The sequence below is a fragment of the Rissa tridactyla genome, chromosome 5 (assembly GCF_028500815.1).
Source record: "Rissa tridactyla isolate bRisTri1 chromosome 5, bRisTri1.patW.cur.20221130, whole genome shotgun sequence".
NCBI lineage: Eukaryota > Metazoa > Chordata > Aves > Charadriiformes > Laridae > Rissa > Rissa tridactyla.
Window position 1 is genome coordinate 8988069 of NC_071470.1, and position 25656 is coordinate 9013724.

Genomic DNA, 25656 nt, shown 5'->3' on the forward strand with positions numbered 1-25656 from the left:
TTCATCAGGCAAAAGTTAGCACCACAAAGCTACCCAAAGCTGCCGGTTTAACAGTTACTCTTCTATCGCAATCGACAGCTGGTCTGCACATCCCTGGGCAGTTCCGAAGCATCCTCTGATTATCTTCTTACAGTATTACAGTTTTCTTAACTTACAGAAGAGAAAAAGAGCTGGTTTTACAAAAAGCCTTCATTTACTATCGCATAACTTAGTTGCAGCATACAAATTTTCTCTGCTGCCAGGAATTTGACTGATTTTGAGTCAGGATTGAGCACAGTGACTGCTATCCGAGGGGTGCCTCCATAGCAGATGGCACGTCCCACTACCCTGCCTTGTGTTCACCTGCCTGTCCTTGCACTTCCAGCTTTTTTATACAGAATTCTACGGCAGAAAAGCAAAGCTAGCTAAAGAAACAACCGAAAGAAGCAAAAAACTGTATTTTTTGCAATGGCGAGACACTGCAATTCAAAACATTTGCACATTCATGTTATGCAAAACCCCATATTTTTATGACAAAAGAATCTGAATGATATACACTGCAAAGAAAATTAGTTTCAAGTGCATTTATTTTGAAATAAACAAGAATATTATATGCATATATTCATATTTATATTAAATAACTTATTATTAAACATGAGAAAAAATACTCTGAAAAACTAATCTGACACTTTCACATTCTATTTTATATTAAGTGACTATAGTTAGGAAATACATAGAAAAATGATAAAATTTTCTCAAGCCAGCCATAAAAGCAAAGTGCACTATTGCCAAGGGCAGCGTAGGAGCAAATTGTCGATGGTGCTGCTGCTTCCTCCAAGGGGCGGATGACTGTGAATGAAGAGGAAGGAGGGGAACCCCTCCGATAGCTCCCTGTCCTTCCTTCCCTTTTTTTGTCCTTCATCACTGAAGTAGCAAATTGGGTTTTGCAGATGCTGACAAGAAGCAGTGAGACAGTTCTGCGTACCAAGACGATACATTGAATACCATTAATTCCCTAAATGATCACACAGGGATTGCAGCTTATCCGTGTTGTGTCTTTATCCCAATTTATTTGATTTTTCTTGTTGTCAGTAGTTTAAGGATGCCAAGGTAGAAATTTGGTGAGTATTTATCATGAAATACTAACTAAAGTAGCGTCCTTCAAAAGGTCTGGCTTTTTCTCAGATAAAAGCCACACCTAGAACATTCTTTTTCCCCCTAAGATTCCCAGAGTGGAATTTCCTAAAAAACTTCTTCCTTTTCATTTTGTTTTGGCTTTTTAGCAGAGATAAATCTCATTTTAAATTAAATGTTTATGAATTTAGGTGTACTTACACAGATGCTATACATTTTTTCTATTCACCTGTGATGTAAGATAGCATTTGAGCAACATGTGCTTGACATATTTGCTTACTGGTATTTGCAGTAATAAAAGATTTAAAATCATTATTTTCTTTCTGTTTTAACTGTCAGGCTCCACCAAATATTTGCCTTTCCGATAACAATCTACTGACATTAGTTTTAGCGTGCGTGTATTCAGCTGGAAATATTTCAAGGCACAGATTATTCCTAAACAGAGACAGACTTATTTAATGTCCGGAAGGATATAAGAAATACGTGTTCCTGTTTGTTTGGGTTTAATTTACACTGCCAAAAAATCACCTTGAAAGGGAGTAAGGAAAAACACTGCTAGTGAATAGCAAAGGCAAAATTTAGAGAACATGAAACCCAAATGTAACAGTGGCCTTACCGCTGTTTCAGTAACATCTAAACCTACAGGGCAAGAGAGGTCGTGCTGGCAACTCCATATGGCCTATCATCTCCATAACCTTTGTGAGGCCCAATTTCTGTCTAATATTTGCTGCGTAATACTCAAATAACATTACTTAGTGCGTGTTGCTCTGCACTGCTGCATGCATTCATGTTTGTTTTGCTTTTTTGTTTGACGCAAACACAAGTTATTTATCTATAGTTCTCAGATACTGCATTCCAGAGTAGCAAATTAAACAACTATAATTTCTACTCAGTGCCACATCATACTTCATATAAAAGTGCACTATTCACAAGAAACACATGAAGTTTTACTCTACCAGAAATGTATCAGCGAATTTATATGTATGGCAATAAAATTTATAATAAATATTACAAAGTACATGTTACTTAACGTGAATTGGAACATTTTGACTTTTCTTCAACATCCTGCTCAGAAGACATCTTAAAATCTGTACTACTTTTTTTTTAAAGGATAAATAAATAAATATTGTAGTAAGACTTGGAGAATCTGAACGTTATAGTCCATACAGTACCTTTCCTAGGTAAATACCTATCATTCACATTATAACCATAACAGCTTTACTCTTTTTAAAGTAACAGCTTTGTTGGCTTCTAAGAATTTAATTTGTACATTCAACTTGTACGTAATTGTTATGCTACTTAATGTATTCTCATTCCCCATTTAGCACAAACTTTTAATAGTGCTCTTCTGAAAGCAAATTCACAGACTAAGCTGATGTGGGGCAGTTTCTCTTCATTGCCAAAACATTTGCCTTCCCAGGTGTAAAACTTAAATGACAAACATATCTCAAAGTAATAAAAAAATAATATTAAAAATGTATTCTTAAAAAAAAAAAGACTTCTGCCAATCAGGTGACAGTTTGTCATTTAAATAAAATACATACTTAAAAGCAGTTGTTAAGATTTGACGATTACTACATTACGTGGAAAAGTCATCCTGTGTTTTCTACTGCAGCTGGAAGATTCATGATTCACCTGGGTTAGTCTGTTCTTCATTAGGAATTCATAGGAATAAATAGTTCTAGCCAGTGCAGATAATCCTTCTTCCTTCCTTTATCTCAGCGTATCTCGTCTCCGAAATTGCTTCCATAGATCTCTGAGATGTTCGCTGGTTACAGTCATCACACAAGAGTAATATTCCTTCCAACCAGACTTGGGAGTCTCCTGTGAAAAGTGAAAACATACAATTGGAAAAAGATACTGTTCACTAAATTCCTTAATACTACATTAAATCTTACTCGGACTCGTGTCTGTTTTAATATTAAAAACCTCATATGCTTTAGTATTAAATATATATTTAATATTAAAATCATGAAAGATCAAATACTTCTATGGCTCAGAAGTACTTCTGTAAAATGAGGGTCATAAATCCATACGCAGGTTAAATATTCGGAATGCATCCTCACCTCACAGCACACACTTAGCATTCAACAAATAGCCTGTGTATATTAAAAGCTGTAAGAAAGGATTTCCTCTTTATTCAGGTACGTCCTGCTCTCTCTAGTTTTTTCTTGCTTCTTTATTTCGACACTGTCCTAAAAAAATTCACCTCTAACACCAAATAAAAAGCGTAGAAAATTACTGATGTTGATGAAACTGAGGCATTAGCAAAAGCCAAATATGAAACAGGCAGATGATGTGAAAACTTCTTTACACAGGGTCACCTGAATCCTAAACCGCGTTGTAGTTCATTGCCATTAACAAGCGCCCACTGAATGGAGAGGCATTTCAGCCAAAGGCTGGCCCGGGGGAGTCACTACGCTCTGTGCCGTCTGTGGTTTTCACTGGGTCTCATCATTTCTGCCGCTGCTCTGCCTTCACAGAACTATTTCGACAGTAAGTACAGGAAGATGGAGAGGGGCTAAATGTTATATCTTCTTATTACGGGGAGAGAGGCTAAGTAAGGGACAGGAATTGTAATTGTAGGTAAGTCAGAAGCATTTACAAGTAATTTTAACTTGTAATCCATTTCAGAAATTAAGTCCAGTGTCTGGAGGTAAATGGTTACAGTGCCAAGGTGAGGACTTGTCTGATAGCTTGTTTTGGTTGAAGTGAGTGAAGAAGTTAAAAATAACGTGAAATTGCAGTATATTAAAACAAACCATTAGAGAGTGAAGCCTACATTTCATTTACTCTTATTACTTTTGTATAATTAAAAAGCATTATGCAGAAGTTGTAAATATTCAGAAAACAATCTAATTCACGGCAGCATATAATCCAGATTTTAAATGATATATCAGAAACAATACTTACATGAATGAATAATTTAGTGGAGATTTATGGTGAATCTTACCAAAAAATGCGTTACTTGCAAAATGCATTGCATTATTTAAGAAAAGCACATTCAGTTGATTTACTAGTGCTTTGAGATATGCATTTATTGTTTATTTTATGAAACAGGTTCAGAGAAACGTTCATGAAAATCTATAAAAGAAACACTACATTAACCGTTCATCTGCTCATTTCTCGTGTATGCATTGTTGCTGTCTCTACTCCCAGTGTACCGAACCCATAGAAAGAACATTTTGTCCCCATACTCTGTGACGCTTTCACATTTCGCTGGAACGTTCTCCTCCCCCTGTACCCAGGTATGTTTTTAAGGTTCTACTCAGTTTTAGGATCAAAAGTCTGGGTTCTGTAATTTCCAGTTACTTTTGTAAGGTAAGCCAGTAAGATGTGCCTATCACACGCACTGTGCTTTCTTTGCTTTAGAGAAGAGGTAAGCGACAGTCTCTTCAACTAGTAAGCAACAGCTACCGCTGATTTTTTTTAAAACCTATGATAGATGCATTCAACTGCTGTATATTAGGAAAGTACAGAAATTAAAAGCTTTCAAAATATTGATTATGTGACACATCTTAATGTTGCTTAACTGAATGAAGTATTTCTAGAAGACAGCAGTTTATTGTTGAAACGTGACTAGCAATGAGGTTCTGAATCCACGCTTGTCTATCAACGTCTTTCTCAAAATGAAATTTCCTTCCCCAATCAGCCCCAAGACTTTGTTTGTAGATATTAACTATTGCTTCCTAAAAACCTTCTTTAATCAGAAATTTAGAAGCCCCTCAAGATTCAGAACATCTAGAAAACTGTTCTTTTAATGCAAAAATCGTAAGATTTTCAAGAAATTTCTGGGACATACAACTTACTTTCTAGATTTACAATTGTGACATACAATGTTACAGGCTGAGAGAGTTGGGGTTGTTCAGCCTGGAGAAGAGAAGGTTCCGGGGAGACCTTATAGCGGCCTTCCAGTACCTGAAGGGGCTACAGGAAAGCTGGGGAGGGGCTGTTTGCAAGGGCATGTAGCGATTGGCAATGGCTTTAAACTAGAGCAGGGCAGGTTTAGATCAGACATTGGGAAGCAGTTCTTTACACTGAGGGTGGTGAGACACCGGAACAGGTTGCCCAGAGAGGTGGTGGAGGCCCCATCCCTGGAGACATTCAAGGCCAGGCTTGATGAGGCTCTGAGCAACCTGATCGAGTTGAAGATGTCCCTGCTGACTGCAGGGGGGTTGGACTAGATGGCCTTTAAAGGTCCCTTCCAACCCAACACATTCTACGATTCTATGATTTTCAATACTGTAGAAGTGAACAAAAATGGAATTATAGCATAACTATCTACTACAGGTTCTGAGCGCACAGTTTAGTGAACAGTAGTTTCAGATGGACTTGAATCCCTCCTGAAGTTGGCTGCTAGCATCCTTCTTTGGAATTAACTCTGGCAGGGTTTTGGGAGCCATTTCCTAGCTGACCCTTAAGTAGACCTCTCCTCTCAGCTCTGTTGGGCAGTTCCCTACTCACATGTTTTCTCTCTTCTCCCAACAGCACCACAGAGGAGAACTGGAATACAAGCTCTCCAAGAACATCACCAGCTGTTTGGACCACACAGAGCTTCTACAGTTGTTCCCAGGGGAGAGATTTTCATTATTTATTATAAAGGTATAACATTTTTGACACTGCAAAGTAAATTGCATAAGTGCCATTTGGAGATCCATAATGTAGAGCACAATGTGCTGTTTATCCACTTCCAGGGTGCAGATTCCACGTACGGTATAATCTGTGGTACCTATGCCAAGTGTCTTCATCTCTTTCATCACACTTCTACGTTTACCACAGAAAGTACATCAATGCACAGACAATGATCTGTACATTTATATTTGGAACAATGTAAAATTAAGAGTTGTTGTATCGCACCTAACTTTGGGATGTAACTGCAGATTTTTGTATTTCACATACATGCATGTGTGTGTTTGTACATCAGACTGAAATTTAATTACCCAACTGAAATTGTTCAATTTCAAATCTCCCCTACTTCCATCTTTATTATCTTTTCAATTTGTAAACTAAATAGAAAATAACCATTTTTAGAATTGTGTAACTCTTCACACTGTATGGCAAAGACACAATTAGTTCTGCTTTCAGTCACTGTAACTAACTCCAAGTGAAGTGAAGTGATCTTCATTTTTGGCTAACGTTTCCATGAACTGACACTTGCAAAAAACTTTAATAAATAAATATCTACAACAAATCTGAAGCAATATTCGAAGTTACGTAATGTTTTGCACAAAAAGGAACCCAGAACAGCTAACAACGGGCTATGTCACTGTAATTCATCCCAAGAGACAAGGAGCAGTTGCTGAAGTGAAGTGCAGTAGCTGACTAATATGTCTGGAGGGAAGAGGGAATTTTCTACAGATGAGGTTTACGCTGTGTCCTCCAGTGCGCAGGTAACAGATACTTGATACAGCCCTATACGCGGCAGCTTAGGTACCAGCAGCGTTCTTGTTACAGCACCCAGGAGCTGCAGGTGGGAAGAAGAGCAGGGTAAATAAATAACCAGCAACCTCCACACCACGCCAGTCACTGCACTGAGAGCTCACCTGGCTTCTCTGTACTGTCTCCCAGTGCGTAGCGTAGACACATCATTATTCAACTGTAAATTTTCTTCTTGAGAATGACTTTCTACAGGGTGAACAAAAATCTCCCTTTATAAATCTCCACTGTATTTTTTTTTTCCCCAGTTTACTCCACCTCAACAGATGAATGAATTTATTGCCCGGATTCAGATGTCTGTCAAGGTGTCCAGGTATGTAAACTTGATGCTTTTACCACAGTCTCTCTTTTTGTCACCAAGCGAGTTTTATTTGCCTTGATTACTATACATTGGGTGCATTTGCGTCACACTGCATTTTGTTCCAGTTGGTCACATACCCTTCACTGAAATTATTAGGAAAGCATCGCGACTGTGTAACATTTTGTCACTTTTCTTGTAAAAACCGTTCCCTATCTTGAAAAGCTCACAGTTTAAACAATACTTGATATGCAGTTACAATGTAGGCTGTGGAAGAATTAGTGGGGACCAAAAGACAAAGTACTTCTAAAAGAATGATTTTTAGAAAGACATGGGAAAGGAAGAAAGGAAGAGCCAAAAGTTTCGGAAAGATGAAATTACATAGAATTAATCTAAAGCCATGAATGTCTTCTTATGTGACTGGCGAGTTGGATTACTAAAATGTTGTTTTAACTACTTCATTAGTCATTTACACTTCCCATTAATCAGGTGGAGAAACTGGACTCTTAAAATTTCCTTTTCTGTTCCTCACATATTAGTACAATGCTTCAGTATGTGAAGCATACTCATTTATACTCATAAACTCACTGAGGGGTCTACAAAAGAAAAACATCCGTGGGACCGGTGAGCTACCAGTCTCAGTAAACAGGGACACCTCTCATCCCCACAGACTGACATTTTCGACTGTGCCAGAAGCCAACCATCACCTCAAATAAACTGGATCCAAGAAACTTCTGCTTAGTCTACCTACATTCCCTTCCTGCCATGCTCTTTCACAGTTATGGAAGAAAGATTTAAACCAGCGGCCCAGCAGGCTCACTGGCATAGAGGTGCTCGGGGAGGCATACGAAAGGACACCAGGTCAGATGCCAATACGCTGATGGTTAGAGGCATCGGAAGATGGTTATTCAAGAAGAAATCTCAGCTTAATTAAAAAATTAGAATTAAAATTTAGAGAATTAAAATTCAGAATTAAAAACAGAAGAGGAATGCTCAGGAGCACGAGATGTGCTGGCCACTCCACAGGGCCCACTCACAGCAGGCCACTGGCTCTGGGACCTTGTTGGGCACGGCGTACACCTCTGTTCCTCCCCACTGCACAATGTCACATCTGGGACCTGCATCAGCTGATTACAGCCTTCATAGCAACTACTGCAAAGTCCATAAATACAGACATGAAAAAAGGGCTGGCACCAAACCCTTAAATTGCAAAGGAGCAAATTCTTGCTTCATGTATGAAGAGAAATGTCTACTAACACATTTCTGCTGTGTCCACCGTGTGGCAAACAGTTTTGCAATACGGCTACAGAATATGCACGCCCCATTTTTGACACTGAAACCCACAGTACAACCTAAATGTTAAAGAATGAATATTCATGTAGTGAATACGCAGAAACGGCCACAGTGATCACATGTGGGCAGAGTGCTGATTTTTGAAAATTGCTGGTATAGTGTTAATTGAGCCAAACCCACGTTATTGTTTTCAGAAGTGTAACTGTATAAATCAGAGTTACTAGCTGTATAAATCAGGTTACTAACGGTCTCTCAGGAAGAAAAAGCTACCTCTACAATCTTCATTGGTAACCTTATTAGCTATAGGTACTGGAGAGAAAGTGGTCACAGGACAGACAGAAAACAGCAACAGGAACTATGAAAGAATACTTTTTCTTCTTTCAAACATAGTACAAAATCACAGCTGGCTTACAAAACAGTGACAGAGCGAGTCAGCCATTGCCAACTCCAGAATCAAATTCTACTGCTTCAGTCAAAAACACAACGTGACGCTTTGAGCTACTACATGGCTTACAGTCGAGAGAACTCATTTCTTGAATTTTGGAATGGGAAACACAGCGGTGACAGTTTAACACTCAGCCATTCCTGCAGGCATGCCAGCACACTCAGACGGGGCGGCAGACACATACCGTCAGTTATCTGCTATACAGCTCCTTCCGCACGCAGGATTTGAAAGTAGTGTACCTCTGTACAGGTTTGTAGCCCTGTGGAGCAGAAGATGGAGAAGTGCACAGATGCAGACAACATGTGAAGGCAGCCAGAGGGAAGCGTAAGACAACGGTATCATGAAAATACAAAAAAATGGCTTTAAGTGACGCATAGCTAGAAGATACAGTATAGTATGTGCTAGATAAAATGTTTAGCATTTAGTCATTAATTTCCAAGTCTTTCAGTTTAAAAATGGAATTTATAAGGGAAAGGGAATCTTATGTATTTTTAAACAAAAAAAAAAGGCAAGGAAATAACTATTTTAAACCAAACAGCAAGCAAAAATAAAGCTTTTCATGACTGCACATTTTATGGCAATACTTTGACTCACCACTTGATGGCAGCTTAACATCCTAGTTTGTTTCAAACTACTAAAACCGAAAAAGGTTTCAGATTGTAACACTATATTCCAGAAAGAGCGAATTTTCATTAGATAATATCTTTAAGACATTTACTTTTCCCAAAACATATCTAAAATATATGTTAAAATCAATTATTACGTTCCCCTAAGGGGTAGTACCTGACCCTCCTCAGGTTTGTAAGTTTATGTCTAAGTTTTTAAATAGGACAAAGCTGGTAGGTACTGACTGACCTTTCAGAACTCCGGTTTCATCGGACTTGTGTAACTCTTTGCTCTTAAATGTGTTTGCTTTAGTCAGACTAACTACAAAATGCCCTTTTCTAAAACACATGGTCCCAGGACCAAGCTCTGTGATGCCCTCAAGATTCTTCTGGACAAATATTTTAGTAAAATGACTTTTAAAAAAGTTGAATTACTAAGTATAAGATGTTAATTGTAAAACGATAAGTCAAATCACAAGCCTATTTTAAACTGTTATTTGTAGATATTTTTAGAGTGATAATCAGAGACTACGTTGATTTGGGCAGACATTAATTGTAGTGTAATTAACATTAAAATCAGGCATTTACACTTTATAACCAGGTTCAAATTTCTCATGGCAAAAATTTCCATGTTGCTACAAAATACCGGGTAAGCAGAAGGTATAATGTTCTTTTATCTGTATAATGGAACTGACCAAATCTTAATATGAATTTGAAACACAGTTATTAACAAAGAAAAGGTTAGTCATTTGTTAGTTTTGATTTAGCACAAGACAACATTTGAGCCCTCGACAATGTAGGAGCCAGAGGGTAAACTTTTACTTGTTCTGGCCACAATAACTACTCTGTAACTTTTAATGTACAATCAATAGGAAGTAATTAATCACACTTTCCACCAATTTGTTCTGGGCAAAAGGTTCTTTCCTGTTTACTTCTCATTCTAAAACCAAGATTGGGGTGGATGGGGGGTGTTTATCAACTGAAAAGGCAAATCTTTGCAGAATTTTTACTACTACCCACTCTTGGAAAAATCAGGTTTGTGTAACACTTACGAAAACTTACTGGAAATCGTGATTCCTAAGTTTGGTACTATAATTGTCTCAGAATACTAGTGATTAGTGAAGAGTATGCATTTTTCTCAATAATCTAACAAGTCTGCATGTAGGCATGACTGAGTATAACTGAATTATTGCACCAAATCACAATCATCTCCTATGCAGTCCAGGAGATATCTCATATCTAATTAAAATTAGACATATCATTTATGGAAGACGGTGCTATTCTTCTGAACATCCTTGGCTATTCTTTGCAGTTCTTTTACAGTCCACTGGAACATTGCCACTAGGCAAAAGAAAGATACGTGCATAAGACTGAATAGTGCTGCATGATATAGATTCTAAAGGCTTATATGTGAGTTCTGTCATGCATTTTGTGAAATAGAAACATGTAATACATTTACAAGAATTACTTCGTAAGCAGACTGTTTTCTGGTTAAATTAACATACAGTGCACACTTACAATTAGTAAACAGTTAAAACATAGAGCTGAACATCTCGAAACAGTTATGAAACAATCATCATTTCCACACCATAAGAAAAGGAATTGAGGACCAACAAGGAAATAAGTTTGTTACAAACGCAGTGGTTGTTAGCCACATTTTACAGTCAATCATAAGATTACAAAAATAACAAGAAAACTGTTAGACTCAACACCACTTCACAGAAAGTTCTAAAATTATATTTAGGAAGCTAACTAAAAATCACTAAAATTATATTACGAATAGAACATACTGAAATGTGAATTTAGGAACCATAATACAGTTTAAGATTTATGTCTAAGGGATTAGGTTGTCAGTAAGAACACCATTTTACATTTAATTAAAAATGATAACACCTGTCATATGAAGAAAAAAAATGTGACTTTTATTGATCACCCTCAAAATAAAAATTCTGCTACTATAAAATTCCCCTGTACTACACAGGACCTGAAGAGGGCAGCAGGGCCTACACATTCACTTAAAAGGTAAAGCACGATTTACAAGCTTGTTCCCTATGAAAATTTTCTACAAGTAATTTCCTGCCCTCTAGCTTCTTGTAACTTAATATATTAGGTACAGGGTTAAACTATCAAAAGCAACTTTGAAATAGAATATAGCATTGTTCAGCACCACTTCACTAATTCCTTATTTGAAAATTAAAACTATCTTCTGCTGCAACTCTTTCCAACAGTCATTACCAACACTTGCTACTTTAAATAATGTTTTCTAAAGAGCCAGTGGCTGACCTTTAAATTGCCTGGGTTTGAGAGAGACAAACTCTCTTTTCCCTGCAAACAACCCAGACATAATTGCTACTCTCGTTAAAATTCTTAATGCCAATGTATCAATCACATAATACAGAAGAAATGTCAGTATGCAGAGGATTTCTCCAATTTGGTTTGTGTGCTATAAAGGTGCATTATGTCCTCTATAGATTCTAATCTAATTAAAAAAAAAAAAAAATCAAAAATTTAAGAAGGGATTTATCTTACAGACTGCTTCAGGATTTCTACAAAGCATATGTCTTTAACCACACATACTGCTGGTTTGCAACTTACTGGTGCTACAGATGCTAAAGGAAGTAGTTGCAAGTAGTAAAGTCAACTAAGATTACTATAAAAATTAGAATCCTTACCCTAAACCCTCGACTGAGTCTGTCTTTCATAATGCCGACAAATTCTTTATAACTCAACTGGTCATCTCTGTCAACATCAAAAATCTTGAACACTGTGTTCACCAAATGTGGTGAAAGCTTCACACCTGTGGCTACATACACAGCACGTTTGAATTCATCTGCATAAAGAGAACATCAGGACAAAAAATAAAACATATTAATTTCATCCTACTTTGTGGACAATGTATTATGAAATACAAGTAAACTTCTAACTTTTTCACATTTAAATACTCAAAAAATAAGAAAATGTGAAAATCAGAATTTGATTTCACAGTTCTAAGCCAAGTACTTCTCAACTGATATAAAATGATATTGCTTAATTGGTATCAATTATTTTACACAAAAGATATCACCATATACTACGTGTAATAAAAAAATTAGAAAATCATACTGTAATTAAACCTATGTTACATATACACCTTGTACTCCCCAAACATCTCAACTCTGTTGTATTAAGGATTTCAGTCAGTACATACCTGCCTAATTCTTTCAGCACCAACTTACTGATTTGTTCAAAAATCTGTCTAATCCCTCTGTGGATCTTCTGACACCATTTCCTCCTACAAGCTTTGTAGAAGGCCAGATTCCACATGCCCACTGTGTAAAGAAATGCTTTTGTTTGCTTTAAAGTGATCTCTTATTGGTGTCATCAAGTGCCTCAACTCTTGTACTGCAGGATTCGGTTGCCAGGCTTGGTCAGGTCATCCAACCAGGGCCAGGCTGGACGGGGCTTTGAGCAACCTGGTCTAGCGGGAGGTGTTCCTGCCCAGGGCAGGGGGGTGGAACTGGATGACCTTTAATGTCCTTTCCAACTTTAACCATTCTATGATTCTACGACCAACTATTCTGCATTTAGCTCATCCACCACTTACATGACTTTGTAAGGCTTTATCATATCTCTTATGATGTGACCGAGCCATCTCCTCTCAAAGCTGGCGTCCTAGCCTTTTTAGCCTTTTACCTGAGACATTAAAACTACAAACTAGGAATTACAAAACATTTTTGTATTTTTGTCAACAGTTCTGTGTCTTTATCAACATATTTTTATAAAAATATAAATACTTACCTTGACCTATGGAACGACTTGCAAAATTATACATTTGCATTGCAATTGTAAAGTCTTCCAGGTTGTTCAAGAATTGGAAAAATGATCTAAACTCATCAAATGTGATACCCTAAAAAACAGAAGAACAATAGGCACCGTAAGAATTATCAGTAGTGACGACAATTGAATAAATAAACCTTGCAGTTACATATGTCTACTTCATTTAAGAATAGATATTACAGCCATTTAGGAAAAAAAAAGAAAGAGAAAGATGTACTGAAAGTCAATAAAGAACTGGAGTCTCCTGAGGAATGCAAGATGGTCTTTTCTCTTTGCCAATGCCATGGATAACAATTCTCACCCCAAAATAGTATTCCATTGCGTAAGTCAATCTTTAAGAATTCCAGGATTATTGCGATACGGCAGTTAATACTGAGAATAAGAGTCTAGGTTTGTATCAATATTGGAATATGTTTACTACTGAAAACCTGAAAACCACTATTATATATACGTGAGCGTGTGTGTGCTCACATACACTGCATGAGTTCATAAATACATGTTACGATCTAACTTAAGCTCTGTACTTTTAAGTACAGAGTAACTCTGTACTTAAGTACTCTGCACTTTTACATAGCCGGATTTAGACACCTAAGTCTCTTCAGCTGATACTCCTGTATCGAGTATTGCAGGGTTTGTCCAGCTTTTTAAAAAAATCTTTTGCATTTTGACCAGACTTCAGAATATCTTCTGTGAAAGTTTCTCTGAAAGTGCTGTTGTTAAAAGAGCTTATTTTTAATTCTTTCCTTATATTTGTTCTGCTTTTCTCTCATCTTAGCTACAAATCCAAAGACCCGATAAACTATCTCAAATCAATTTTGAGAGAGACTTAAACAGAGACTTTGAATTAAGCCAGGACCATTGCTTCTATCTCATTCTCCATGGTCTGTCAGCCATTCTGAACAAGGGATGAAATTCTTTGTCAAACCTTGATCTCCCTGGCCTCCTTTAACTATCATTCCTTACTATTCTTCTGTCTGCTTTTATCCTTTTAGCCTATTTAACTACTTCTCTCTGAAAATAAACCTGAAGACAACAGAGAGACCCGTGAGCCTTTCTGTTCAAACTAAAATCTTGACCTACGTCTCTTCTCAAAGATATACATAGTCATCATATATGACATCATCACATACATACAGAAATCATACTGAAGTAGGTTTGTGGCAGAGGAGAAAATGGCAGAGGATGGGTGTAAACCCATGAGACAGCAAGTACTGTGGTAAATGTGGAGAGCAACATAATGTTGTTAAAATAGAATACTTTAATAGGCCTTCACCCACTTGAGATGTAAACCACTGCTTAAGTGATCCTACCTAAGCTGTAGCCAAGATTTATAAACTGTTTGATTGGAGAGCTTGACCCATGTCCATCATGAATTGCCTTTCTCAACAAGCATACCTGTTCTCTGTTCCATCCCCTGCAATTAGGAGGAAACTCTCACGGACGGACACAAGCAGAACCACCCCCTAAATCTCCTTTAAATTAAAATTCTCCTAAAATCTCCTTAAAGCTTAATTTATTAATACTAACTAATACTGTCTTTCTTTTTTCACTGCATTTGACATCTAATAGTTTATGTAAAAGTTTTGTTTCTTACACTCTGTTTAGACTGAAAACTCTCTGGGACAGGCATGTTTTGTCATGTACTTGTGAGATAACTAGATCAGTGAAGCTTCAGTACCCAAGTAGGACCCTCAGGTACTATAGCAAAATAGCAATAATAAAAAATGGCCATCAAAGTCTTGAGCTGACATTTTTAGGTTCACAATGATATTTAAAAATCCTTATTTTGCAACACTTTGTCTGTGAATATTCTGAATGTGGGAGATAGTGTATGAGGTCAGGCTACTGCTCTTCCCACGTAACTAGACGGGAGATGATCAGTCTAGATGGAAAGTAGCCCTTGCGTCGGTACGGCTGAGAACCACTGGTCCACAAACACGCCTTTGCAGCTTCTGTGTTTCCAGTAGTGATAAAAACTGCTGCCACGAGTTGACACTGGAGACGAAGCAGGGAGATAAAGGAGCCACACCTGCAGTCCATGGCTGAACTGTACATACTCTACAACATTTTAGCAATGAGAAAAATATCTGGCTTCATTTCATTTCTGCTGAGATCATCTGCAATCATACATGTTTATTTCCTCTCAAGGAAAAAAAGCAAAGGACAAAAAATAGTCAGAAGGTAGGCAAAATGACACTCAGAGTTGGGCACACAGCATTCTACTGTCTCTCTCCTCTCCTAGGACCATATTTTGTTCAACTGGTAACTGTAATAACATTTCATATTTGCCGTATGTTTTACATTTTGGCATAGGAAGTTATCTATGTGTAGATATCCCACAATCTTCTTACTGGAAACTATTTTCTATGTAAAAGGAAGCTAACTTTTCTATTTATTTGGGCAGATTATATTTTACTACAGCAAAGACAACTGTTATATTAATGCACCAATGCTGTTAAAAGTGCATAGACTTTCTTTAGGAGCTGATATTTGCAGGAATACAAGATGCCAGCTTAAATGAATCACTGCCTGGCATCTAGTTAGTACAAGGAGGAAAACATCCTGTGAGCAGGCAGCGTGCCAGCTGAACATTTTAATGTGACTACAGTACGCCAAGTGATCATCACGTTGCTTTAGAGGCTCCTACATACAGCGCCACAAGACTAACATTGCCAACTGTGAGAGCAGCTCCTACTACTTTACAGGCTAGACTAATTTTTCTTCTAAATGGAATCCTCTGGTTTGTATGAGTATTGCAGCGTATCACTGTAATAAAATAGAGAGCACATTTTAAAATTTTCAAATTATAATGTTATTACAAGTGTAAAAAAGTGCAAACATATGAACAACGTCTCCATGGCAGTAAGAGGCGAAGTCCCATTCTCAAAAGGCTGTGACCAGCAGAAGAGATGTCGCAGGGATTTACTTTTTCCACTGTACTGACAGCACATTTACCAAGCCAGTGATGTGGAGCTATGGAAAATGGCAATGTCTCGTTTTACTTCATGGAAGTATAGCATATGACATACAGATATATGGCACTGCTGAAGTGCCAGGATATTCCCAGAACGCAGCATAAGCAAACCTGTAACTGAGTGACACAGCTTTCTGTGTGGAAGTTTTCCTCAGCTGATGGTCCCACAAGAGGTCAAGAAGAGGAAACTACTGTGGAAGACTTGCTGTCAGAACAGTGCCATTGGAAGAGTTAGAGATGAACTTCGAAGAATACTTCCTTGTGTTTAAAAGAAAGTGTCTGTATTTATATTTACTAAACAACTTCACCTTTGCCACTGAAAGAAGTTATTTCTCTATACCTATGACTGTCGTAATTTTTCAGTTACCCAAATGATAACTATATCATTGCTGTTACACAAGCCCCAAAGTGTGGGTTGGTTTTTTTTTTTTCAGATTTCCACATATATCGAAATCTTGATTTCATCCTAAACAAGAAACATCTGCGAACCATGCAGGAGGAGCTTTATACCATTTCTGTTGCACTGTCTTGGCTTTGAATATTGAAAGCTGCTCAGACCTTTTAGAGTAGTTAGAACTGAGCGCCTCAGCGGCCAGACCGGGAACGCAGAAAGGGTTGGTGAGCAGGAACTTTGATCCCAATCTCACCGCTTCACCTTACACCTAATCTGGTGCAAAAGAGACAGCCCTGCCTTGCCTTCCCTTCCCACTCCCCAGCTACATTTATCTCGCAGTGGACCTGAGATAATGCAGAAGACTGTTGATTTTTGGAGTGTGTTTCTATCAGGTCGGCTGACTGATCTTACTCTGTAGACTGAAATGACAATGTAATTTCTCAAATAAATAAAAAAACATTGTAAAACTGTCCAAACCGATTTATTACTTTTATTCACAAGCTCTGCTCTCATTACTATTAAAATGTATAGCTTTTGAAAGAGTTAGATTTCTAGGACAGATTAATCTGATCTTCTGTAAACACAGACAGGAATATAGCCCAATCATCCCTTATTTGAAGGGCTACTTTTAACATTATCCTATTGACTACCACTGATGCATAGCTGCCACGACATTTCCCTCAGATACACTTCTGACAACACATTTGTTGTTAAACAAAGGAAGGACTACCTACCTCATGAGCTTTATTGCTTTTATTATCTTTCCTATCACTTCAGACGTTAAGAACCACATACCCATCTGTAATTATATACAAGTGATCCAATTAAGACTATAAAACAACTAGATAAAGTGTGTCAATGTTATTTCTGAAAAAGGGCTATTTCAGTGGCAGTGCAAAAGAGAAGAAAAAAAAAAAGTGTTTTAATGCCTCATTGCTAGAAAATTGTTCTTTTCCAAGTCTTATGGTTTTTGCTGTTTATACTAAATTTTCATGTAATATAAAGCCTTGTTATGTAAACTTCAAAAGCATTACTAGCTAAAGCCTATGGAACATAATTCTATGTTATTTACTCTTCTACTTTTTATTGAGCAAGTAATCTGAAAAACATGAGACACACAGGATCAGAATAAAATCCTGGTGCTAATTAATTCAGTGACAGAATCTCCTTCAGTCCATCAAGGTTATATTTTCATCTTGATGACACTGGGACTGGACGCTGGGGCCCACCACTGTCAATTACCTTTTCTTCAGGAATTGTGCAGCGCAAGTTTTCCAGGTAACTTGATGTATTTTCCACATTTGTATACCTCAGAAGAATATGGGCAAAGTCTTCCTCACTGATGGTGTTCATCCCGTTAGAGTAGGACAGGAATTCTATCTCTAGAACCTCAGTTTGTAGGTTATCCATAAATCTAAAGCACAAACATAAATACAAAGAAATAGTAATACTTTATATTTCCACTATTCATGTCCTCAAAAACTTGTAGAATATAAAGCCAAATAGCATTATACCAATTAGTTCCTTTTCGTAGCACTGATGGTAAATATGGTAAATCTTTTATCTATGTTGACACATTTCCTAATCAATACAACAAATTTAACTCAAAGATGAAGTGTTTTAGTAAGGATTAAAATGACTTAATACTTATATTCTAGTTTGTGTTTGCTTAATTTTCGTCTTCAGTGGGTCACTGATCTTTATTTTTATATGCTAGACTGAAAATTCCATCATGGTACTAAATGAATTCCCAAGATTTATTCCCCACAGAGTTACTTACAGATTGCAATTAAACCTTACCTTTCTCTTTTTAACAAGCTAAGTATGATGAGCTCTTGCAGTCTTTCAATCTAAAGTTTGGGGTTTTTTTAATACTTCGCTATTCTTACGATATTTCTATAAACTCTTCCCAGCTTAACAACTTAATTAGTATATTCTAGACACCAAAACTGGATAAAAAGGAGGTTGGAGAGAGGTGGGTGTTGGCCTCTTCTCCCGGGTGAATAATGACAGGACCAGAAGAAATAGTCTGAAGTTGCGGCAGGGGAGGTTTAGATTAGATATTAGGAAGAATTACTTTACTGCAAGAGTGGTCAGGCACTGGAACAGCCTGCCCAGGGAGGTGGTTGAGTCACCATCCCTGGAGGTGTTTAAGAAACGTCTAGATGTGGCACTTCAGGGCATGCTCTAGTGGCAGAGATTGTAGGGGTTTGGTTGGACTCGATGATCTCAAAGGTCCTTTCCAACCATGAAGATTCTATGATTCTAAATAAAAAGGAAATATAACATCCCTGATTCTGCTTGATGTCCTGGTTATACAACCGCGGATGAAATTAGCTCTCTGGTCACAGTGCTGCCCTGGGAGCTCACATTCACCTCACCGTCATCTGCACCCTGCAGCACTTCCCTGTTACGGGTTTCCAAGAGTTCCCATCCTGCAGGCATTGTCTTCAACACTCCTTCTTATAGAAATATCATAAGAATAGTGAAGTATTAAAAAAACCCCAAACTGCAAGAGCTCATCATACTTAGCTTGTTAAAAAGATAAGGTTTAATTGCAGTCTGTAAGTAACTCTATGGGGAATAAATCCTCCTAATCTAGAACTTGACTTTTAAGAACTATGGGGAACTAAAATCAAAAGGATGTCTAGGCAAAAGTATAAGAGCAAGGTAAACATACAATAGTATTTCCCTTACCAGTCCATAGTTCAATGATTTTTTGAGTTGGTAAAGCAGTGTTGAATAAAACTTGATGGATCCCGCTTTCACGAATATGTCTACTAGGTTTTGATCTCTTTAGCATTCACAAGATCGTACAGTAAAAGATGGGTATTTTAACTAGATGCCTTTTAAAAAAGTACCTTCTTTTCTGGTTCTTGTTTTGAACTCACATCACAATTTCACTTGACAACACGGTTTTTATATTATGTGAAATACTGAATACTTTTCATGACATGCATAATTTTAAGGCAAAATATTTTGCAAACAACTCACTGGTTAGAATACACAGTTAAGTGATAACTATAGAGACAATAGGTATTAGGAGTATTTACTGAGGAAACAATAACCAAACGCTGTATCTCTTTCAATCACACAGAAACATACAGTTTTAAGGCTCCGTTTTTATGGCGCTCTCCCTATATCATTAAATTCTGTTTTAACTGGTGTAATAATTAAGCCAATAGCTTCCACTGTGTTTTCACTTTTTCCCCAAAGAAGCTTCTTCTAAGGTGCCTACACGATATCTTCAGGAAAATCTTTACATGTAAATATGCCCGTAAGAGCAGAGATGCACACAAAGCTTCTTTTAAAGCACTGACAAACAGGGGAAAAAAATAAAAATAATTCAAAGCCAATAAAAAAGTTCCTACATATCAATAAGGACAAAGTTGGGGTGTAAACTCTCCACCCCAAACCAACTACGCACACAAGTGCTAACAAAATTTGCAAATGCAGCAGTGTTAGTACTAGAGTTTTTATTGTTGGTCCGCTTATTGTTTTATTTTTCTCTTTGTATATACAACATGCAAAGGGAACATAAACTTTATATGCACGTCTGCACAGTAATATAATGTGTATAGTATTATAATAGACATTAATTAGAACAAGTATGCAAGTATTTTTTTTTTTTACAAGGAATTAATGAAATTGAGACTTACCTATAAAAATCTTCAAAGTTCAGTTCAGCTTTTCCTTTCTTGCCAAAAAAGTGTACAAGCAACGTAGTGTCTGACAGTGAACTTGAAATATCATCAGCACGCTTAAATATTAGAATAAAAAAAAATTAAACGCCATGACTGGCTCAGTTACAGAAGTATAATCTGAGAATGCCTATCATCACAACAGACCTTTCTATTAAAAGAGTTTGTGTTTTATGATCACAGTCTTAAAGAAGATTTTAGTGTTAAAATCCATTAAATTATGTCATGCAATTTTCACACAAATTAGCATTAGACTGTTAATTGCATTTAGTAGAAAACACTTAAACCAGCAATATAATATAATGCAAGCTGCAACGCGGGGGGGAAGAGCATGAAAAATAAAACCAGAAACTCTTGAGAAAAAAACACGAACAACTAGTCAGTTGAGGTAAACCATAAAAACAGCTCCCTTTGTACACAATCTCCTTTCCCTTCTACTATGCAAGTACAAAGAAATTAAAGGACTTTACTTTATAGACTCTTATTTTATATTTCAAAGTTATTTAGTATGGGATTCTATTCCAAAACCACTCACATCAGTCAGGTGTACTTTATATGATTCCTTTCTATAAGTAGCAGATGACTACCGTTTAAATGGGATTGCCCAAATACACTTAAAACAACTGAATTACAAGAACTTTGGAAATCATGAAGTAATAGTTTGATTCATTCTCTTACGAATGTTACTCATCTACCGAGTACGTGCTGTATGCATCAGACAGGAATCTTTGAACATGTACTAATACTTTTTCCGTAATAAAGAACTATCAACTTTGAAGGCATGGAGTCAGAATAATAAAACCAACTCATTTTGACCATTTGTAATAGCAAGAATTGTAAATAGGAAGACACACATATAAACAGAACTATCATTTGTGTATAGTGAGTGTGCAACATTCCACTTTTTAACTACATATTCATTACCCTTAACTGCTGTGTACGTGCATTGATTTTACCTCTTTTACAAAGAAACTCCTGATATACTGACGAGCTAGAAAAATAATCCAGTAATACAGGGCTCAAATAAGCCATAGTATTCCACCATGGCAATGGCCTTCTGGCATTAACGTGCATCTGCCAACATTTGAAATTCAAAAAGTAACATATTTAGTCTCCTTGCTGCACCTGCCTAGGGAGAACCTTCTGTCCGAGCTCTCATGTTCCTTACAAAGTCAAGATCTTATGAAAAGCCAAGCGTGGGAGCCAGTAGTCTCTGCCCTTCCTAGGCAAGCTACCACCCATCAGCAACATCATATTTTTGTGGAAGCGTGCCTGCCAACTCTAATGTTAAAGCACAGAAGAGAATACGCAGTACAGAGACCTACTAAGCATTTGGGAGATGTAACAGTACTAATTTATCACCATGATGATAGATTATAAACCTATGGAATTTACTAGAAGTATAGAAAACTGTTTATATGGATCTATAAAGATCCGCCTATACAAACCTGCAAGCTGCACTCAAGAGTCCTTTAATTCTAACTTCATTTTATAATGGAAAAGACTATAAATTTGTAACAGATGGAGAAACTCTAAATGAAGAAACTGGGAAGAAATTCTGAACAGTATGCAGCAGTACAACTTTATGTACCACGAAAAACCATTTCATATCTACATTCTCTGAAATAGACTATATTAATCTCCAATTTACATACTGATTTGTAAAAAATGCAAAATGCAACATTGATTAAGAGTATTTATGTATCAACAAGGAAAAACATGAGGCAGTAACAACACAAATCCTTCCCTTTCAACATCCAAGAACTAAAGAAATGAGAGCTCTACTTTAGCATAATCAGTTTAGAATTCTCAAGATTGTATTTCATGTACTCTAGCTTCCTCTTTATTCTCGTATTCTTCTCCAGGGAGAAATAAGATGACACAGCGTACGTATAGGCAGACAGATATTTCATGTCCTTTAATTAAGACAGCTCTGCTCTTCAAGTGAGCAAACTACTTCAAAAAAGTAATCACTATTTGTCTTTTAATATTGTTATCCTCCACTATAGGACACAATATACTGAAACGCAGATACCCTGATTTCTTATGTCTTTTAAGCAATTAAATCCCTAAGCACATTCAAACAATTTCCCTCAAGTACACTGAAAAGATATCAAATGTTAAATTACAGCCTTTCATCTTGCAAAAACATTTCAAAACCTTAGACTGAGGTTGCATTCACCCATATCTAAAGAACCATTTAAAAAAAAAAAAAATACAATCTGTAAGTCTTTTCACAATTCCCACTTGGTCAGCCTCACTAAATGAAAAAACGCCAAACAAAAACCTCACCGCAGAAACTCAAGCCAGTACGCTTCTCCACAGAATTGCAGACAACTAAAAACCACTCCTCTGCTCCTTCTGCACTGGTAGCATTACATAAATTCTCTCTCTTAAGGGGCAAGGATAAAAACAAAAGCTTTAATAATTTAAAACTATTATTTATTGTTCATAATTAAATAAATTTTGTATTTTAGATCAGTGAAAATGAAATGACCACACCTGTTTCCATATATGCAAATATAAGCCTCCATTTTGATCTAATAGTCATTTAAATGAGAGTAAAACCCTGCCTCATTTCTCTTTACCTTTACTCTAATACAAGTCCAAGTAAAGAGACAAACAGGAGTTTCAGTCACAGTATCGTATTGCTGCACACTGGCACCAGCTTTTCCTCTCAATTTCCTAACCTGAAGAGCAGTAAATCTCTTTTTTTTTTCATATTCTGCAAAATTATTTTCAAGCTTTTGATTAAGTACTCACAAGCGATGACTTATAGCAACATATTCTGAGAATGAAGTATGCATATTATGCTTTGAATTAATAAGAGCTTTCTTACTGCAAATCCTTGATTTTTCAATAGAGATAATAAATCTACTGATTTCCAGTTTCCTTTAGTAATTTAAGAATAAACACACAAACTGAATTCAGGCACAGCTGGCATATTCCAACTGGATGGTGTAGTTGCTACATTAGGAATAGCAGAGACAGTACTATAAACTGTCCTGCAAAGAAACTGGATGCGATGAATAACAACTTCTGCCGAAAGAGACCTTGTAAGTTGATTCCCACAACGAACCTTATTTACTCTCCTTTTCAACTTACACAAGGCCTTCTCAAAGGGCTACGAAACAACACAGACTCCAGTGTCACCTAGCTTTATGACACTTTCCTAGTACAGATGGCTAGAATATTATTCAGATGTGAGAGTACCTGGGAGAGATAAGATGATGAAAGCCAGCCGGCTCAAACTTAACCCAAGCAAGATAAAGATGATTATGATGAGAAGTGGGAAATTGTCAGTGGAGCAAATGCAGGACATGACTTTTCTTCATAAATTGACTTACAAGTGAGCGGAGAGACTTCTTACACATTTTACAGACAATTTAAATCAATGCTGCTGTTAAGCTTCCATCACATTGTAGTTACAGATATTAGTCTGAGGCATCAGATGTAAAAAACCCTATCTCTGTTTAAATTAAAGGTGTGGAGAGATTACCAAACTTAACTCCATCTACACTTGAGACTGAATTCATGCCAGCTAACTGCAGATTAAGATGACAGTCAATTCAGAAAACCCAGTGCCGCAAGCTCCTTAAACAGACAATGAAAAGAACATCCCTCTCTCCCCTCTACGTTTCCCTTTGCTGACTAGACAAGAAAACTGATGTTCTGGGTGTTAAAATTTAGTGAAATAAATAAGGACTAATAACTGGACTCATCATGTTCAGGAGCTCGTTAATTTAAAAGCAAGGCAAGAAAGGCTGGGTATACTGCTTTATTGCAAGATTACTATGACTATATTATTACTGTGGGTATTGCTATAAATAATGGTAAAAAACTCCATTCTGTAACACTACATTTTGTTTTGTTCAACGGCAAATGAACTCAAGCTGAGAGAGGTACAGAGAAGGCCTATTTGATACCTGGGAAATGCAAGTTCTACCTTAAGAGAAAAATCAGAGACCTCATTGCATTTAGCTTATGATAATTAAGACTGAGGGCTATGACTATGTTGATAAACACAACCATGAGTAAGAAGATTAACGCTAAAGAAAAAAAAGCCCTATGAAAATTAAGGGACAACAGACCGGTACAAAGGGACTATGACTAAATTTAGCCTGGAAATTAGAAAAAGTCCATCCAAGTCCTCAGGTTATTCAATAGCTTCTGCAGAGGAACAGCAGGGACAGAACACTAATTACTTTTAATATGGCGCACACATTGCTTATGAACCAAAGAAAGAGACTGTTTTACCCTGGAGGTCCGTTTCAGTTCCTTGTTCTTTTCTCATTATGATCCTGCTTATGAAGCATGGGACTCGAGACCGGAGTCAGTGGGGAGCTGCTGGATGTCCTTTAATGCCACAACCAGCAGAGCAATGGCCCTCACTGCACAGGGCACAGAAAAGCCTAAATGATCTGTTTTTCTGACCCTCTTAAATGATCAATAAATGTCTTGCTCAATTATCTGAAAGCAGATCTTGAAACAAGAATCTTATTAGAACTTCAAACACTATGGAAATTAATTTGACAGCTGTGATATTGCTAGTCCTCTGTAACGATTGTGTAATATTAAAAAAGTTTGACTAATGTTTTTCAGGTTGTTTTTGCTTCTTAAAAAAGTAATTAAAAGGAAGAGAAGAAACAAAATAGGAAAATAATCAGAACAGAAATAAATAAAATAACAGTCTGTTTATGGACCAGAGACAGAGGTTGACTTATACCTCCGCAAGGTCCGAAAAGAGTGCTTGGCTCGTGCTACGTCTCAAAGTATCCCAATAGCTTCTGGGGACAAGGTCCTCTCCTTCTGTTTTAACAACCTGTAGAAGTTTCAAGAAGCACAACTGTTTTAAAACCAAAGAACAATAAAACAACCACTTACAGACTTTAAAATCTTTTCCGACTAATCTTCAAAAGCATGGCTTGATTCTTCTGCTTCTATACACAGAAATTTCTACCCAGTTACTTGATACCTTGTAAATGAAAGGAACACTCGTCTATTACAGCTACTTGCTTACTATTCATAACTTGGCTGTTCCAAAAGTAGCATGAGACTCCACTTTCCCAAACAAAATAAATTAGAGAAAGCGTAAAGTGAAAATACTAATTACAAGTACATGTGAAAACGTCCATCTAAACTCAGTATTTTGTTGTTGTTTTTTCTAACAATCCTGTATTGCTCAAAAAATATTAATTTATACACTTATGAAATTTGTTTTCTCATTGGCAAAAGTACAAATATCACTGTACAACTAGTTATATAAAATTAATTTCATCCAATGATCAGGATGACATCCTTACATCAATAAAGAAATGCAAAAAACCAAGCCTAGTAAGTCCAACTTCAACTGTAACATGCTTATGAAGAAAAGACTATGCACATCTGATGATCAAACTTACCTGGTTTAAACAGAAAATAAGCGTTTAATCTCTCCACAGAAAACACGTTTACCTTTTTGCGCTGAAAGATTTCATTTTTGGAAGCGTGAAAAATCCTCCCTTATTAAAACAGGCCTTCCTTTTTCTTGCAATTAGTCTTGGAAGATCTATGCAATACATTTCTTCCCCCCCCAAAAAAA

The 25656-nt window shown here is 36.8% G+C and overlaps 1 protein-coding gene across 1 annotated transcript in view; it reads right to left on the reverse strand.

Annotated features, from left to right (window-relative positions):
- Positions 1 to 548: 548 nt before the first annotated feature.
- The window catches only part of MICU3 (mitochondrial calcium uptake family member 3), a 55967-nt gene continuing 30859 nt past the window's right edge, over positions 549 to 25656 (reverse strand). Inside the window, exons 9-15 of the mRNA XM_054203046.1 lie at positions 24802 to 24897; positions 20034 to 20134; positions 17617 to 17788; positions 12968 to 13076; positions 11863 to 12020; positions 8770 to 8844; positions 549 to 2937 (exon numbers count right to left, since the gene is read on the reverse strand). Coding sequence (XP_054059021.1) covers positions 8776 to 8844; positions 11863 to 12020; positions 12968 to 13076; positions 17617 to 17788; positions 20034 to 20134; positions 24802 to 24897 — 705 coding nt within the window. The 3' untranslated portion in view covers positions 549 to 2937; positions 8770 to 8775. The remainder of the gene's footprint in view (positions 2938 to 8769; positions 8845 to 11862; positions 12021 to 12967; positions 13077 to 17616; positions 17789 to 20033; positions 20135 to 24801; positions 24898 to 25656) is intronic.